The sequence below is a fragment of the Lepus europaeus genome, chromosome 13 (assembly GCF_033115175.1).
Source record: "Lepus europaeus isolate LE1 chromosome 13, mLepTim1.pri, whole genome shotgun sequence".
Classification (NCBI taxonomy): Eukaryota; Metazoa; Chordata; class Mammalia; order Lagomorpha; family Leporidae; genus Lepus; species Lepus europaeus.
Window position 1 is genome coordinate 35,390,666 of NC_084839.1, and position 18,760 is coordinate 35,409,425.

The window sequence follows — 18,760 nt, forward strand, 5'->3', positions numbered from 1 at the left end:
TTATAGTATATCAAAAACTAATTGTTATGGATTGAATTGTGTACCACCAAAGATAATTCAAGTTCTAACCCTTGCCAGTACCTATGTCTGTATTCTTATTTGGAAATAGTATATTTTGCAAATATACACAAGTTGAAATGAGGCTTCACTGGGTTAAGGTTGAGCCCTAAATCCACTGACTTGAAGTCATTATAAGAGAAAGAGAGGGCTGGCCCCGTGGCGTAGTAGGCTAAGCCTCTGCCGCCGGCACCGGTTTGTGTCCTGGCTGCTCCTCTTCTGATCTAGCTCTCTGGCAAGGCCTGGGAGAGCAGTAGAATAAGGCCTTCCAAGTGCTTGGGCCCCTGTTCCCACGTGGGAGACCCAGAATAAGCTTCTGGCTCTCAGCTTTGAATTGGCCCAGCTCCAATGGCTGTTGCGACCATTTGGGGACTGAACCAGTGGATGGAAGACCTTTCTGTCTGTCCCTCTCTGTAACTCTACTCTCAAATAAATAAACTCTAAAAAGAAAAAAAGAGAGAAACGAAAATTTGGACAGACACACAGAGAAAAATATGAAGATGTGAAGATGGAGGCATGGCATCAGTTAAGCCCAGGATTTCTGGGGTCACCAGAAGCTAGGAAGAGGCAAGAAGGGTTCTTCACAAGAGGCTTTGGAGGAAGCAGAGCCCTGGCCACACCCTGATTTAGTACTTCTACTTCCCAGAACTGTGAAAGAATACATTCTGTTCTTAAACCACTCAGTTTGTGAAATTTTGATACGGCAGATGTAGAAAACTAATACATTAATAAAGTATACATAACAATAAAAATTTCAACTTGATTTTTTTAAAAAAATATTTATTTTACTGGAAAGGCAGAGTAACATGAAAGAGAGGGAAAAACAGAGAGAGACATCTTCCATTCACTGGTTTACTCTGCAAACAGTCTCAGCAGCAGGGATTGGGCCAGGCGAAAGCCAGGAGCCAGGAACTCCATCCTGGTCTCCCTGGCAGGGAATCAACTACTTGGGCCATCATTCTCTGCTTTTCCCAGATGCATCAGCAGAAACTGGATGAGAAGCAGAGCAGCCAGGATTTGAATATTCCAACATAGATGACAGCATCCCAATTAGTGGCTTAACCTGCTGTGCCACAATGCCAGCCCCTCGACTTCATTTTTTAAATAGAAGGAAACTTGCTTTTTCTTAGGTTCCATGGAATCAGCTGATCAGAAAGGGAATATGGTAATCTTCTAGGAAGTTAATTATTTCTAAGACTTCTGGACAATCTTTTCTAATACTTCTCTGGATATAACTTGGGGTGACAAAATCTTATTTTTAAAGAAAAAAGAAAAGGTTAACATTTTGTTGAATCAGACTTTTGTATTAATTTCCTAACCTTCAAAATATCTGCCAACATATTTACTTAGTCCTAAGAAACAAGTCCACATTTTTTTAATAAAGTAAATTAAACACCACATAGAAAATCACATTTGAAGCAATATAGCTTACAAGAAGGTAAAAATGGAACTTTTTTTACTTTATAAAATTTTAACTTTAACTTTCAAGTTAATCAAAGGATACAAAGATTTAACCACTAATGTAAACTGATGAAAGAAGGGATTTTTTTCCAGCTTAAGAAGGTTTTTTGTGGTTTTTTTTGACAGGCAGAGTTAGACAGTGAGAGAGAGACAGAGAGAGAGAGAGAGAGAGAGAGAGAGAGAGAGAGAGGTCTTCCTTTTTCCGTTGGTTCACCCCCTAAGTGGCCGCAACGCGCCAGCCGATCCGAAGCCAGGAGCCAGGTGCTTCCTCCTGGTCTCCCATGCAGGTGCAGTTCCCAAGCACTTGGGCCATCCTCCACTGCCTTCCCAGACCACAGCAGAGAGCTGGACTGGAAGAGGAGCAACCGGGACAGAATCTGGCACCCCAGCTGGGACTAGAACCCGGGGTGCCAGCACTGCAGGTGGAGGATTAGCCTAGTGAGCTGTGGTGCCGGCCCAACTTAAGAAGTTTTAAAGTCATACTATTTTGTGTTATTATTTTAACTAAAAAATAAAAATTGGATATATTTATATTGTACAATATGATGCTTTGATATATGTATACATTGTGGAAAGGGTAAATTATGCTATTAATATATCCCTTATCTCACAGACAATTTTCTTATGGTAGGAACACTTAAAACCTACTCAGCAATTTTCAAGTATACAATATATTGTTGTCAACTATAGTCACCACAATGTAGAGTAAAATCTCTTGACTTAGTTTTTCCAATGAAAATTTTGTGTTCTTTGATCTTCTCCCCAACTCTCCCCCCCCCAACCTCTAGTAATCACCATTTTATTCCATTTCTGATAATCTGAAAGTTTTAATTTATTAATAGCTGAATTTTATCTTTCAAATTTGTTAAGTTTAAGGCATTCTACCTAAGTTTCCAAAATAAATCTAATTACATAAAATTTTAAACTTCTTTTAATATATAATATGTTTGTAGGAATTCTAAAGAAAAGTTTGCCATTTGTTTTTAAAAATTTTATCTTTTTATTTATTTTTTAAAGATTTATTTATTTACTTGAGAGGCAGAGTTACAGACAGAGGGAGGGAGAGACAGAGAGAAAGCTGCAATAGCCAGAGCTGGGCCGATCCGAAGCCAGGAGACAGGAACCTCTTCTGGTTCTCCCACTTGGGTGCCGGGGCCCAAACACTTGGGCCATCTTCTACTGTTTTCCCAGGACATTAGCAGGAAGCTGGATCAGAAGTGGAGCAGCTAGAAGTTGAACTGGCACCCATATGGGATGCTGGCACCACAGGCAGATGCTTAACCTATTATGCCACAGTGCTGGCCTCGCCATTTATTTTTTCATGAGGCATTTATTTTATTTTTAAAGGTGCATTTATTTATTTGAAAGGAAGATTTATAGGAAGTGAGGGGAGGATAGAGACACAGAGAAAGAGAATTATCTTCCATCTGCTAGTTCATTCTTGAAATGGCCACAACAGCTGGGGCAGGGCCAAGCTGAAGCCAGGAACCTAGAACTCCACCCAGGACTCCCCCTAGGTGGCAGGGACCTAAGCACTTGAGCCACCTTCTGCTGCTTTCCCAGGTGCATTAGTAGGGAGCTTGACTGGAAGCAGAGTAGCTAGACCTTGAACTGGTGTTCATATGGAATGTCAGCATCTTGAAGATGGTAGCTTAATTGCTGCAACACAATGCCAGTCCCTATCAGGCATTAACTGAATGCCTAAATACCAGAGACTATGCAAAGTGTAAGGAAGGATTCAAAAATAATGTAGATAGGGCTCAGGTTCATTCTCCATGGAACACACAGTCTAAAAATAAGGCAGACAAAATGGACAAGTTCCATAAAGAGATGTGACGAGATTCAGATAGTGAGAATCTGCTAATAAGGGAAAATGAATAAAAACTAAGGATGGTATAACTACTTCAGGTGAAGGGATCTGAGCTGATCAACAAAGACAGGGAACAGAGGAAAAAGTAGATTTGGGTAGACAGCGTTGGGAGGAAGTAGTGAGAGAACAGGGAATAAAATATTAAGATATCCACAGGACAAGAAGAAAAATATCTAGTAATGATAATACCTTAAAAAACTTAATTATTGGCCGGCGCTGCGGCTCAACAGGCTAATCCTCCGCCTGTGGCGCCGGCACACCGGGTTCTAGTCCCGGTCGGGGCACCGGATTCTGTCCCGGTTGCCCCTCTTCCAGGCCAGCTCTCTGCTGTGGCCCGGGAAGGCAGTGGAGGATGGTCCAAGTTCTTGGGCCCTGCACCCCATGGGAGACCAGGATAAGCACCTGGCTCTTGCCTTCGGTTCAGTGCGGTGTGCCGGCCGCGGCGGCCACTGGAGGGTGAACCAACGGCAAAGGAAGACCTTTCTCTCTGTCTCTCTCACTGTCTACTCTGCCTGTCAAAAACAAAACAAAACAAAACAAAAAAAACTTAATTATTATTTTCTTTTTATTTCTTTGAAAGAAAGAGAGCAATTTCTTCCATCTGCTGGCTTACTTTCTAAATGCCTGCAATAGCCAAGGCTGGACCAGGCTGAATCCAGAAGCCTAAAAATCAATCTGGGTGTCCTATGTGGGTGGCAGGAACCTAAGTACTTGAGTCATCACCTATTGCCTCCCAGGGTGTGCATTATTACAGGAAGCTGAACTGGAAGCAGAGTGGCCAGGACTAAAACACTGGCACTGAGATATGCGATGTGGGCATCCCAAGCAGTGCCTTAACCACTGCACCAAAAAATTGCCCTGGCAATACTTAATATTATATTCTTTACTATATATAAAGTATTTTACATACATTATTTTGTTTGGCAGAACAACTCAGTGAGGTAAGCATTTCACAAATAAGAAAATCAGGACTCAAAAAGGTATAATGACGTGTCAAAAGCCACACAGCTGGTAGGCTGTGGGCTAGAACACAAGAAGAAATAGCAGACTTCTATTCAGTCTAGTGAACTTTCCAAAGCCACTCCACCCATGGATAAAGTAAGGCTAGTTTCCAACTGCTACTTAATGTCAATGGGTTGTGCTACCTCCAGTTGCTCCGATTTTATGTAATCATTGTTAAGTCCAGAATTATCAAGTTCAGACTGATACCTGGGGTAGCATCCAACTCCCAGAAAGAAAAAACCAATCTAGAAATAGTAAGAATCATGTAGTTGGAAAATAGTGTCAGACATATAAGAGCTTAAAGGTCCTATGCTTAATTTGATGGAAAAACCTCACTGTGGTAGTTTAAGTAGCAGTTATAAAAGAACTAGATTTTAAAAGAGTTTCATGATGTAACTGATTTGGGAAATCCTAGAAAACAATTAGATTGCTTTATTGCAGAATTTTGCAAAGGTTTTAATATTGTATACTGAAAATACCTAAGAGTATATTTAAAGATGCAATGTTCCCCAAAATATATTTGACCACTGAATATCCACTTCCTTCAACTTTGTTCATAAATGTCATGGGACTAGCATCTCACAGGATATACTTTTAAAAACTGCTGAATGAAAATACGTAGACAACTTATTAACAAAGCAAATGTAAATACAAATAGTATCTTGAGGCTGAGGGAATGCAGAACAAAAAGGAGTGATCAGAGTCTATGGATTAACCAGGCAGTTTCCTGCCTCATATATTACTAATTCTACAATGTAACTTAAACAATAATAGCAATCAGAAATATTCATACTTATGTCAGTAATAATCTTTTAAACTACTGACTAATGTACTTACAAGTTACAGTTTTAGAAATCTTAATTACCTGTATTTTGAGAAATTAATACCCATAGTTACTTTCTCATATTATTGAGGTGACTGGGTTTTATAGCTTTTCTCAACCTTTATCCAAAGTTTCTTGCTCTTAATTATAAATTGATAATTGCTTTGAGGGTTCACATGGCCTTTGAATCCTTCAGAATTATATTATACACTCAGGTAAAAATCCCCTTAGAGCAATCACTCCAAAGAAGAATTCTGTATAATAAAACTGTTTTTACACCCCCATTATGACTATGGCTAGTCAAGTGAAATCTTTATAAAGACTTTATATGCCAAACACTTCCACTTGATTATTCTCTTAAAATAATCATCACATATTAACAAAGACCTTATACGGCATACTGTTGCATACTGTTTGCAGTGAACAGATTGCTAAGACCAGTGTAATTCTGCCTAGTGATTAAATATTATCCTTTAACTCCTTTAGTCCTTTCCCAGGTCAAACGTCCTACTGAAGAAATTTAACTGGCCAGCATCACGGCGTACTAGGCTAATCCTCTGCCTGCGGCGCCGGCACACCAGGTTCTAGTCCCAGTTGGGGTGCTGGATTCTGTTCCGGTTGCTTCTCTTCCAGTCCAGCTCTCTGCTGTGGCCCGGGAAGGCAGTGGAGGATGGCCCAAGTCCTTGGGCTCTGCACCCACATGGGAGACCAGGAGGAAGCTCCTGGCTCCTGGCTTCGGATCAGCGCAGCACGCTGGCCATAGCGGCCACTTGGGGGGTGAACCAACGGAAAAAGGAAGACCTTTTTCTCTGTCTCTCTCTCTCTCATTGTCTAACTCTATAAAAAAAAAAAAAAAAAAAAAAAAAAAAAAGAGGCCCCATTTCAACATCTGCTCCTATAAATTATAAATATGATTTCTTATAATACATTCTGTATAACAGAATCATGATATTAGCCACAATTTTTCTTTGAGGAAACATTCACATAAAAGTTACAAAAATAATAACAGTATTAATACATGTTTTACAGGGTTAGTTCATTATGAATAAAAAGAATAACACAATTACACCATATAATTTATCCAGATTAAGGCTTCCCTCTTCCTTAATTTCAGTGTATAATAGGAAAAGAAAAAAGGCAAAACGTTTTCCTTTTGGTCACTGCTTCTTAATATTTTGAATTGTGATCAATTCAAAATTGATCACATGGAATCAATGGGACTTTTTCTTTACAAAAAAAAAAAAAAGATTTATTTATTTATTTGAAAGGCAAGGTTACTGAGAGAGAGGGCTAGACAAAGAGAGATGATCTTCCATGCTCGTTCACTCCCCAGTGGCAGCAATGACCAGGGCTGGGGCCAGGCCAAAGGCAGGAGCTTCATCGGTGTCTTCGACAAGGGTGCAGGGAACCAAATACTTGGATCATCTTTCACTGCTTTCCCAGGCACAGGCTGGACTGGAAATGGAGCAACCAGGACACAGACTGATGCCCACATGGGATGTTGGCATCACAGGCTGCAGCTTAACCCACTATAACCAAAACACCAGCTCAAATGGGGACTTTTACCTGGGTTATACAAATTCACTCTAAAAGATAAGCAGTTTCACAGAGACAGTTGCAAGCTTGAGCTATGAAAATCAGGTGAATTACCCTTCCCCACTGTCTTCAGCCTTATCTTCACACCAGGTCCCTTATTTGAGTCCCTAAATCTGCTGAGGTCCCCAGGGAAGAACTGGATGCATAAATCCAAGGTTGCTTCTAATTATCCACCATGTGAATAAGAACTAAGGGCATAAGATAAAACTGCTGACAAGTGCTTTGAAATTTACTAATAAAATCAGAGAAAAAAAAGTCATTCTTACATACTTATTTCCATTTGCTTCTTAACTGAAAAAGAAAATGGCTACACAATAATGTGCACACAAGCTCACATAATAATTTACAAATGTAGTGGTAAAAAGACATCAACACATTTAAATATTTTGTAAACAGCAAGGAAGAGATTTCTTACCTTCAAAAGTTCAAAGTAATGAAGACAGTGGTAAACAGGGGCTAGAAGTAGCCTCGGTAAAACATACTGAACAGCTTCTTTAAAACCTTCGCCTATTGACTAGAAAAGAAAGTGATTAAATTTTTTTTAAAGTTTACTTTTCGGACATATGTACATCTTGATTTTAAAATTACTATACCTGCAAGTAAAGTGCTGCCCCAGGCTTTGATAATTGACTAAGGAAACGATCATGAAAACCAGGTCGTAAAATATCTCGGGCATACGATTCATATGGATCAAATGCCAATTCCTTAGAAAAACAAACAAAGTAGAACATACATAATCTCTTTCCAAAGTAAAACATATGACAGCAAGATTAAATTATGAGCACTTCTATGCCGGCACAATTGTATATTTCTTTAATACGTCCCCTAAACAAAAATTATAAGGATATTAACTATAATTTTAATACAATACATCTAGCTATTCTTAAGAGAGTAAATCACTTCATTTTGGTGAGAAACAGGATCCTTATACATTTGACACCTCTCATTAAAGGATTCTAATAGGGTATGACCAACAGACATGACCATAAAGGGACAGAATTTTGGTTCTAGAAAACAAATGAAGCTTCACTTGAACAATAAAGAATATAGATATTCACAACCAGGTAAGGTGTGAACATTAGGAATACTGGTATCAGACATTTATCTTTTTTCTTCTTCATAGCAGACTTTTAAACTCATAGTATATAAAACAGATATAACAATTTATACCATCTAGTATTTATTACAGACTTCACAAAATATAATCATGTTGCCAAAAAATGTCATTATTAGCATCTTATTAGTAATATACTCTAAAAGCTGAGTATCAGTGATTCTTGATGAAGAACAGAGTAGAGATCTTGATTTTAGCAGAAGGCATAGGGCCTCTCTTCTCTCCTCTGCTGCATTTCAAGTATAAAACTGCTGTGAAAATAGTGGTCTAGATTCTTAAAAGCGCTCATTTCCATGAAGGTAATTCCAGTAGGAGGAAGAGGACATCTAGTGGCGGAGTGTTGTAGAAAGCGGTAGGAAAGACTCTAGAACAAACCACGTTTATTGTTAATTACTCTTAATGTTGTATTTAGATGCTTCTTAAGGAAAGACTGAATAGTAACAACAGCAGATAAGAAACTGAGAGATCTAAATTCTGGCTGTTAGGAAATGCAACATAGCAAATAAAGTTTAAAGTAGTCCTGGATTCCTTCAGCAGGATCCTTGTCCATTTCCCAATTTTTATTCCTTCAACTGCCAACTAAAAATTCTATAATTTAAACACCAGAAATTGCAGTCCATTGTACATTTTATAGAAATGGAGAGTAAGGCCTCAACAATAACAACAAGAAGGAGACAGGGATGAATAGAGTGGGTGGGGAAGAAGAGTAAAACTTTGACGGGATACTTTTATCTTGGGCCTGCAAATTATCATTATCATAGGAAGTAACCAAGTTTGCCTTTCTCTTTCAATAAGCCCCAATTTATTACATAATTATATGACACAGATAAAATAAAGGCTTTATACAGTGCTGTGGTGTAAAGGCAGGGGCTTCTGGAGACTCAGGTTTCAATTCTGACTTCACTACTTATTAGCTGTGTGACCTTCAACAAACTGTTTACTCTAAATGCAGATATTTTCTACTTTACAGGGTTGTTTTATGAATTCAGTGAGATGTCACACATGTTTATTACAGTGTCTTGTTCAAGGTAATACTGAATATATGGTAGCTAGTATTACTATTCCAAAATAGCTACTCTCAAGAGAGTAAAGTTGACTATTAACTAGTAATACAAACTCTCATCATTTAGTTCTGTTCTTGAAGACGAATTTGTAAAATGGGAAGCACTCCTAAGAATCCAAGGTGTTAGTGATTTTATGATCAGTTCAATGGTAAGATGTAACACAAGAGCCACTGACAAACAAAATTTAATTACCAACACACACAATTGGCAGCAAACTATAGGGAACAGCTTAGCCTAATCTACCTATATCCACCTTCTATCTCAAAAAAGCTCCATGTTTTTTTTTATAAATTCTTTTTTTATTATTATTATTTTTTGACAGGCAGAGTGGACAGTGAGAGAGAGAGAGACAGAGAGAAAGGTCTTCCTTTTGCCGTTGGTTCACCCTCCAATGGCCGCCGCGGCTGGCACACTGCGCTGATCCGATGGCAGGAGCCAGGTGCTTCTCCTGGTCTCCCATGGGGTGCAGGGCCCAAGGACTTGGGCCATCCTCCACTGCACTCCCTGGCCACAGCAAAGAGTGGCCTGGAAGAGGGGCAACCGGGACAGAATCCGGTGCCCCGACCGGGACTAGAACCCGGTGTGCCGGCACCGCAAAAAAAAAGCTCCATGTTTTACAATACTTGCCTCAGCTTTTTTTTTTTTTTCATTTATTAAACTTTTATTTAATGAATATAAATTTCCAAAGTACAGCTTATGGGTTACAATGGCTTCCCCCCTCCCGTAACTTCCCTCCCACCCGCAACCCTCCCCTTTCCCGCTCCCTCTCCCCTTCCGTTCACATCAAGATTCATTTTCAATTCTCTTTATATACAGAAGATCAGTTTAGTATATATTAGGTAAAGATTTCAACAGTTTGCCCCCATATAGCAACACAAAGTGAAAAAAATACTGTTGGAGTACTAGTTATAGCATTAAATAACAGTGTACAGCACATTAATTACTAATTATATACTAAATCAATCTTCTGTATATAAAGATAATTGGAAATGAAAAAAAAAAACAAACCTGGTGTTAAATTGGAAATGGCATAGAAAATTAATTAATTTTTTAAAAAAATATTATGTAGGATCTCTGTCTTTAATGTGCCTCAGCTTTTTTTAAAAACAGAAATGAAACAATACGGGTATAATTGGTTTTTGTAGGTTCCCTTTCACAAGTCCCTCTTACAAATCCCCAGTAGTCACTATCTTGAATCTGAACTTTATCATTTCCACGTTTTTATATCATGATTATATAGGTTGTAGATTATATAGAAATAAAGCAGTGCATTGTTTTGCATACTTTCCAACATGTAAAGATCAGAATATGTTTATTCTTCTGTAATTACTTCTTATACTAAAAGCTTCTTTCAAAATTTACCACTGTTTGAGCCATGTAGTTCCTTTGTTTACTTTAAAACTTCATATAATATCCTACTCTACCAATATATCAATTTTCTTTAATCCAGTCTTATTGATGGGCAGTCAAGACTGTTTCCTGTTTTTCACATATATAAATAATCCTGTAATTAACACTTGGTATACGTCTTTGTGTGTGCATATGAATATTTTTAAAGCATATAAACTACAAGGGGAAGCTGCTTGAATGGTTTTATTAAAATTTTCACCAGCAATGACTTTATCCAAGTGGTCCCTTCATTGCCCACATTCGGCAAAATCAGACTTAACAATTTCGTGAGACTTTTATCAGTCTTGTTATTATTTGCATCTCCCTGATTATTTTAAGGTTGAAAATCTACTCTTCTGATTGTTGGCCATTTAGACCTATCTTCTGAGAAATGCAAGTTAATAGTCTTTGACTATCTCTGTTAGCTTTTCTTCATTCTCTGTTCATTTGTAATACAGAGAAAGATCTTCCATCTCCTGGTTCATTCTTCAAATTCTGCAATAGCCAGGGCTAAACAAGGCCAAAGCCAGGAGCCAGGAATTCAATCTGGGTTTCCCACATGGGTGGCAGGGGCACAAGTACTTGATGATTCACCATTACCTACCTACCAAGGTACACATTAGCAGAAAGCTAGAATAGGAAGTAGAGAAGGGAAACCCACATGTTACAAAATTGGATGGGGCACCCTAAGCAGTGTTTTATCATTGTGCCAAACAGAATCATTACTTTCTTTAAAAAAAAAAAAAATGTTTTGTATTGGAGCTGGCGCTATGGCATAGAGGGTAAAAGCCACCACCTGCAGTGCCAGCATCCCATATGGGCACCAGTTTGAGTCCCAGCTGCTCTACTTCTGATCCAGCTCTCTGCTATGGCTTGGGAAAGCACCAGAAGATGGCTTAAGTCCTTGGGCCCCTGCACCAATGAGGGAAATCCAAAGAAGCTTCCAGCTCTTGCTTCGGACTGGCCCAGCCCCGGCTATTTCACCTGTTTGGGGAATAAACCAGTGTATAGAAGACTTTCTCTAACTCTGCCCTTTGAATAAATAAATCTTTTTTTTTTAAATGTTATGTATTTATTTTTATTTATTCAAAAGGCAGAAAGCGAGACAGACAGATAAAAACCTCCCATCAGCTTCACTTCCCCAAATGTCTGCAATACCTGGGACTGGGCCAGATCCAAGCCAGGAGCCTAGAACTCAATCTGGGTCTCCCACATGTGTGCAGGGACTCAACCTGCTTGAGTCAGCAGCTGCTGCTCTCCCCAGATGCACATTAGCAATAAGCTGAAATCAGAATTGCAGCTGGAACATGAACTCAGCCACTCTGACATGGGATGCAGTTGATCCAAGAGCTGTCATAACTGCTGTTCCAAACACTGGCTGGCTTCTACTTTATTTCCCAAAAAAAAAAAAAAAAAGCTTTAGAAGCAGGCAGCCATTAACATGCCCCCTGGGAGCCTGCAACCCATACAGGAATGCTTGGGTTCAGCTTCTGATTCTAGCTTCCTGATAATGCACACCCTGGGAGTCAGGAGATTATGTTGCAAGTATTTGGGTCCTGGCCACCCATGTAGGAGATGTGATTGGAGTTCCTGATTCCTGGCTTCTACCTCACCCAATCCTGGCTATTCAGGACATTTGGGAAATGAATCAGCGGATGGGAGACCTCCTGTCTTGTCTTTTTGTCTGTGTCTCTCAAATAAATAAAACAAATAAAAGCCTTAAAAAATAAAACTACTCTTAAAGTTTGGTTGATATATAATTCATATCATACTATTCATTCTCAGAATTGTGCAACCATCTTCACAATAATTTTAAAACATTTTCATTGGGGTAGGCTACTGGGGAGACCCACATCCCATAGAAGAATGCCTGGTTCAAGTCCCAGCTCTTCCACTTCTGATCCAGCTTCCTGGTAATGTGCCTGGGAGGCAGCAGATGATGGTGCAAATACTTGGGTCCCTGCTACCCACAAAGGAGACCTAGATGGAGTTCCTGGCTCCTGGCTTCAGCCTGGCCTAACCCCAGCTGAGGTGCGAATTTAGGGAATGAACCAGCAAGTAGAAGATATCTCTTTGTTTTCCCTCTGCACCTACCCACTCACCTTCTCTTACTCTGTACCTCTACCTTTCAAATAGAAACATTTTTTGCAAATATTTTTAAAGAGAAAAAAAATTTTTAAAAAGCATTTCATTTTCCCCCAAAGAAACCACACATTCTTTAGCTATTACCTCCCAATCACTTCATCCCCCTCATCCGTAGGCAACCACTAATCTAGTGTCTATGTCTATTTTGAATATTTTATGTGCCTGCAATCACATATCATGTAGCCTTTTGTGACTGGTTTACTGCATTAGCATACTATTTCCAAGGTTCATCCAGGTTGTAGTATGTACATGTATTAGAATGCCACTCCTTAAGGCTATAAAATACTTTGATTTTACTAGGGAATGTCAAAAATTCACGGAAAACAGATTAGAAGATTTTTGTTTTTGTGCAAAAAAAAAAAATCCTGAAACTATGCATAAAGGGGTCTTCAAATGTTCATGTAAAATGTGTATCATGAAAGCACTATACATGGATTCAACTTTTTTGATACTAAAGTAAACTTATCTTTTAATTCCATTTTTCATGTACTTTTTGAAGTACCCTTATATCACATTTCAGCCATTCATCTCTTGATGGAAATGTTGGTTGTTTCTACCTCTTGCCTATTGTGAATTGTGATGCTGTGAGTACTGGTACATAAGTATCTGAATCTTTGCTCTAAGTTCTTTTGAGAAGATACCTAGGAGTAAAAATGTTGGATCATATGGTAATTCTATGCTTAACTTCTACTTTGATTATGACCTTGTCTAAATAATGTCGAAGTTTGTAGACTCAAGAGGCTTCCAAAGCCCTGACAGCTCATGACAAGAGCTTTAGGTGATCACTGACATCATAAATAAGAGTGTCAATTGTTAAATCAACAACAAGAGTCACTGTGCACTTGCTCCCCATGTAGGACCTCTGTCCTTAATGTGTTCTACTATGAGAATTAACAGTAAAATTAGTCTTTATACTTTGTGTGTCTGTGTGGGTACAAACTGTCGGAATTTTTACTTAGTATAGAGTTCATCTTCTGTATATAAAGATAATTAAAAATGAATCTTAATGAAGAATGGGATGGGAGAGGGAGTAGGAGGTGGGATGGTTTGGGAGTGGGAGGGCAAGATGGGGGAAGGAACCGCTATAATCCAAAAGTTGTACTTATAAAGCATTCTATTAAAAATAAAAACACAAGCTAATGTTCTCCCATTCACTAGTTTACTTTCCAAATGCCCAGAGCTGCCAGGGGAGGAAGGCAGTAAAGCGAGGAGCTCAGTCCAGGTCTGCTGGGTGTGTAGTAGAAACACAAATACTTGACGCATTACTGATGTTCCCCAGAGTCCACATTACCAGGAGACTGGAATCAAGAACTGGGGGTGGGAAGGAAATCCCAGTACCCTTATGTGGACTATGGACATCTCAACCTGCAAGTTAATGGCTAGGCCAAATATTCACCCTTGGGGACCAATTTCTATATACTAATCTTTTAATCTAACAACTATACTTAACATGCCTACCGGTTCTAATAATATAGGAATTTTCTTGAATCTGCTATATAGTCAATCACACTGACAACAAATAGGACAACTTTGTCCTATCTGTTCCTTTTTGCCATTATGTACTGTATCTCTTACAGGTTTTTTATTAATATCCTTTATTACATTAAGAAAGCTCACTTCTATTCCCTGTCTGTCCAACACTGTAAAGAAACTTATGAATGTCTAGTTTCATCGAACTCTTTTTCTTCCTTGTTGAAATTTTAACCTATTAATGTGAAATATTACATTAAAATTTTTTAAATGTCAAAAAATTTAAGAATTTCCTAAGATATATAATACTGAGCCATACTGTTTTATTGTATTATAAACATGAATTAAAGAAGCTAGTTGTATTAACATGTAAGAATGTTTCATACTTTTATCTAGTTCTTACCTAGTTTTGGTAATATATAATCCTGATAAACTTGAGTTGTTTTTCATGTTCCTATTCACTGAACAATTTGGAAAACAGTAAATGTTCTTTAAAAATTGGTAAAACTCATAACACCTGGTATATGACTCAAGCCATTTGCTGAAATATTTTGACCTACCCATTCTCTCAAAAAAAAAAAAAAATTCAATTTTGTAACTTAACGAAGACCATCTTTTTCTTAAGTCAATTTTCCTATTTTATAACTTTTAATAACTACTTTATCACAGTTTCAAAAATTTTGAAGTGTATCTTAGAATTCTTCCATGATTTAACATATTTCTATCAGTAGGGATTTTTTCTTTTTGATACTGTTTTTAATGTGTTCCCCTTTTCCTTCTTGACTGACCTTAGGAGGTTTTATCATATCTACTACTTGTTTTCAAATTCACTAATTCTGTTCTTCTATTACTACTGTTTAAATGCTCTGAAATTTGGCCTCATATCTTTCCTGCTTCTTGTATTAAAAGCTCAACTCACTTAATTTAAATTATTCATTTTTTATTTATTTATTTATTTTTTTTTATTTTTTTTTTATTTTTGACAGGCAGAGTGGACAGTGAGAGAGAGAGACAGACAGAGAGAAAGGTCTTCCTTTGCCGTTGGTTCACCCTCCAATGGCCGCCGCGGTAGCGCGCTGCGGCCGGCGCACCGCGCTGTTCCGATGGCAGGAGCCAGGTGCTTATCCTGGTCTCCCATGGGGTGCAGAGCCCAAACACTTGGGCCATCCTCCACTGCACTCCCTGGCCACAGCAGAGAGCTGGCCTGGAAGAGGGGCAACCGGGACAGGATCGGTGCCCCGACCGGGACTAGAACCCGGTGTGCCGGCGCCGCAAGGCGGAGGATTAGCCTGTTGAGCCACGGCGCCGGCCTAAATTATTCATATTTTGTTTTAACAATGTGCAAAACTAAGTTTCTCTCTACACTGCTTCAGCTGCTACTATGGTTTAAATGATGGTGTCTCCTACAGAATTCATGTTGAAACTTAGTCTCAATGAAACAATATAGGAGGGTGCCCTCCAGGAGGTGACTAGTGGCCTTGTGAATGTGCCTGGCACCCTTCTACAGGGCTGCAGGCTGCACACAGTGCTCCCGTGCCCATGTGAGGACGCAGCACCACGGCACTGCCATCTCACAGGCAGATATCAGGTCCTCACCGACTCCAAACCTGCCGGTGCCTTGTTTTTGGACTTCCCAGCTTCCGAAATTGTGAGACATAAACTTTGTTGATATAAATTACCCAGTCTGTGGCATTTTGTTACTGCAGCCTAAATGGACAAAACAGTAACATCTTACCAGGTTTAGCATTTAGTATTTTCACTTCTGTTCAGTTTCAAATATTTTGTGATTTTCACTACTGTCATTTGCCTCTTTGGTTCATGAGATGTTCAGAATTCATTTTTAAGGTTTCCGTTCATTTAAAAACCTTTTTACTGTGATGTCTAATTTCTTGTGGTTGGAAAAATGGTCTGTAGGATATTATTCGAAATTTGAGGGGCTGTGGCGTATTGGGGAAAGCCGCCATCTGCAGTACAGCATACCATAGGGGCGCTGGTTCAAGTCCCAACTGCTCTACTTCCAATCCTGCTCTCTGCTGTGGCCTGGGAAAGCAATAGAAGATGGCCCAAGTCCTTGGGCCCCTGCACCCACGTGGGATACGGAGGAGGCTCCTGGCTCCGGATCGGCGCAGCTCCATTTGTTGCAGCCAACTGGGGAGTGAACCAGCAAATGGAAGACCTCTCTCTCTCTCTGCCTCTCCTCCTTTCTCTGTGTAACTCTGAATTTCAAATAAATAAGTAAATCTTTATTTAAAAAAAAAAAGCCAAAAAAAAGAAATTTGAGACTTCCTTTTTTGATCTAATACCATGGTCAACTTTTATACCATCTCTTGGATCTAGTCTCTCTATAGGAGTTATATTTTATACATACACACACATGATTAAACCTATTCACTTTGTTATTCTACTTTTCTATAGCCTTAATAATTTTTGTTTGATATGTTAATTTCTAAAAGAGATAGACTCTAGTCTCTCTATAGGAGTTATATTTTATACATACACACACATGATTAAACCTATTCACTTTGTTATTCTACTTTTCTATAGCCTTAATAATTTTTGTTTGATATGTTAATTTCTAAAAGAGATAGACTCTAGTCTATAGGAGTTATATTTTATACATACACACACATGATTAAACCTATTCACTTTGTTATTCTACTTTTCTATAGCCTTAATAATTTTTGTTTGATATGTTAATTTCTAAAAGAGATGTCTGAAAATTTCCTGTTGTGATAGTGAAGTTTTCCATTTCTCCTTGTAATTCTGTTAGTTTCTCCCTGCTATATTTTGAAGCTTTTAATCAAGTGAATACCCACTGTTTGTTATATCTTCATGATACTGTTCCTTTTACTATCAGACAGTATTTTTATTTTTCCCTCAAAGCTTACTTTAATTGTATCAATTAATTTCAACTAATAATGATGTATCAGCTTCCTTTGATTTATTTTTATATGAAGTGATTTTTCCATTTATCTTAAATATTTCTATGATTGTATTTTAGGTACATTTCTTGTAAACCACACAAAATGGATTTCTTTTTAAGGATAATTTATTTTATTTGAAAGGCAGAGTTGCACAGAGAAAAAGAGAGGGAGGGAGGGAGGGAGGGAGGGAGGAGAGAGGAAAGAGTAGAGAGGAGAGAAAGAGAGAGAGAGAGAGATCTTCCAGTCACTGGTTCACTCCCCAAATGGCTGCAATGGCCAGGGCTAAGCCAAGCTGATGCCAGGAGCTCCGTCTGGGTTTCCCACATGGGTTAGGAAGAGCCAAGTATTTGGGCCATCTTCTGCTGCTTTCCCAGACATACTAGCAGGGGAGCTGGATTGGAAGTGAGGCAGCCAGGACTATAGGATGCTAGGGTCACAGGCAGCAGCTTAACCTGCCATGTCACAATGGCAGCCTCACAAAACGAATTTTTATAAATATGATAATTACTATATTTAAAGTAGACTCAATTTCATAATTTTACATATTCTGAGTTACTAAGGTAGTTCATTTATTTATATTATTTTCTTTTATCGCTGCTTCTCTTTGCTTCATTTTCCTTTCCTATTATCAGTGGAACTGAAAAAAAGTACTATTATAGTTCTTTTTTCCTCTCTGTATATTATAAGCTACAGGTAGTATTTCTATTCCTTATATGATGTTCCTAAATTTTTTTAAAAAAATGTTTATGTATATATTTTTCACAGTTTAAGGTTATTTTATTAAAATCCACTTTACACACTGTATATTTTATAATTGATGCCTAGAAGTTATAGACAAAATAAAATTTTGGTTTTTAAACTATTCAATTTAAGAAATTTACCAGCATATTTACTAATTTCCTTCCACTATTAAATTATTGTATTTACTGACTTCCCTCTGAATACAACTTGCCAAAGAACAACTTTAATTAAACATCTAGTAATAGGAGTTTATTGGTAATAAACTCTCTTGGTCATTGTATGCTTGAAATTTTATTTACTTTCCCTCATTTTCTATACATTGAGGTATAAGTTATACAATATTTGAAAAATTTTCATATATGTATAGAATGCTTCTGTTTAACCACCACCTAGATAAAAATCCAGAACTTTTGTAGCATCCAGAAAGCTCTTTCATGTTCCCCAACCACTGTTCTAACCTCTACTCCTAATGATAGTTTCACATATTTTTGGACTTCCTACAAATGGGATTATGTAGCACATAGTAGACCTCTCTCTCTCTTTTTCGTTCTCTCCTCTCCCTGTAACTCTCCCTTTCAAATAAAATCTTAAAAGAAAGAAAAGCAAAGCAGAATAAGAGCCAGAATGACTCTCAACACTAGCTTGCTATGACTAACTCGCATACCTTAGCACGTGAAATGCCCACGAAGGAGGCTGTGTTTATCATTTTTCTACCCAGGATACCTGACTCATCCAGGCTCTAGACCTGATTTTCCCATTCACTTCATTCCTTCAATTTTAAGTAATAATGCAATTATATATTACTGTGTAAGGATATATACTGTGTAAGGATAGTTAGCTAAATACTTCAGAAAGGTTCTTTAGTCATCACAAAAAGTATGAGTCCTGTTATCCTCACTTTACAAATAAAGATATGGAAGTTTAGGAAAAGCTTAGATTGGAAAATAAGTAATCTGACCCCAGACTGAAGTTCTGCGGCATCTTCAGCAATAGGTCATTTACTGACTTTCTGTAAAGCTTTGCCATATAAGATTTTACAGTAGACCAATGGGTATCAGCTGTAATGCCTTCCTGCTGTGGAATGTGCTTTTCTATAATTAATTA

At 38.2% G+C, this 18,760-nt stretch overlaps 1 protein-coding gene across 2 annotated transcripts in view; it reads right to left on the reverse strand.

The window, feature by feature from the left end:
- Positions 1-18,760, reverse strand: part of SOS1 (SOS Ras/Rac guanine nucleotide exchange factor 1) — a 126,072-nt gene that overhangs the window by 48,201 nt on the left and 59,111 nt on the right. For both annotated transcript variants that reach the window (XM_062209308.1, XM_062209307.1), the window contains exons 7-8: positions 7,403-7,513; positions 7,225-7,323 (exon numbers count right to left, since the gene is read on the reverse strand). In XM_062209308.1, coding sequence (XP_062065292.1) covers positions 7,225-7,323; positions 7,403-7,513 — 210 coding nt within the window. The remainder of the gene's footprint in view (positions 1-7,224; positions 7,324-7,402; positions 7,514-18,760) is intronic.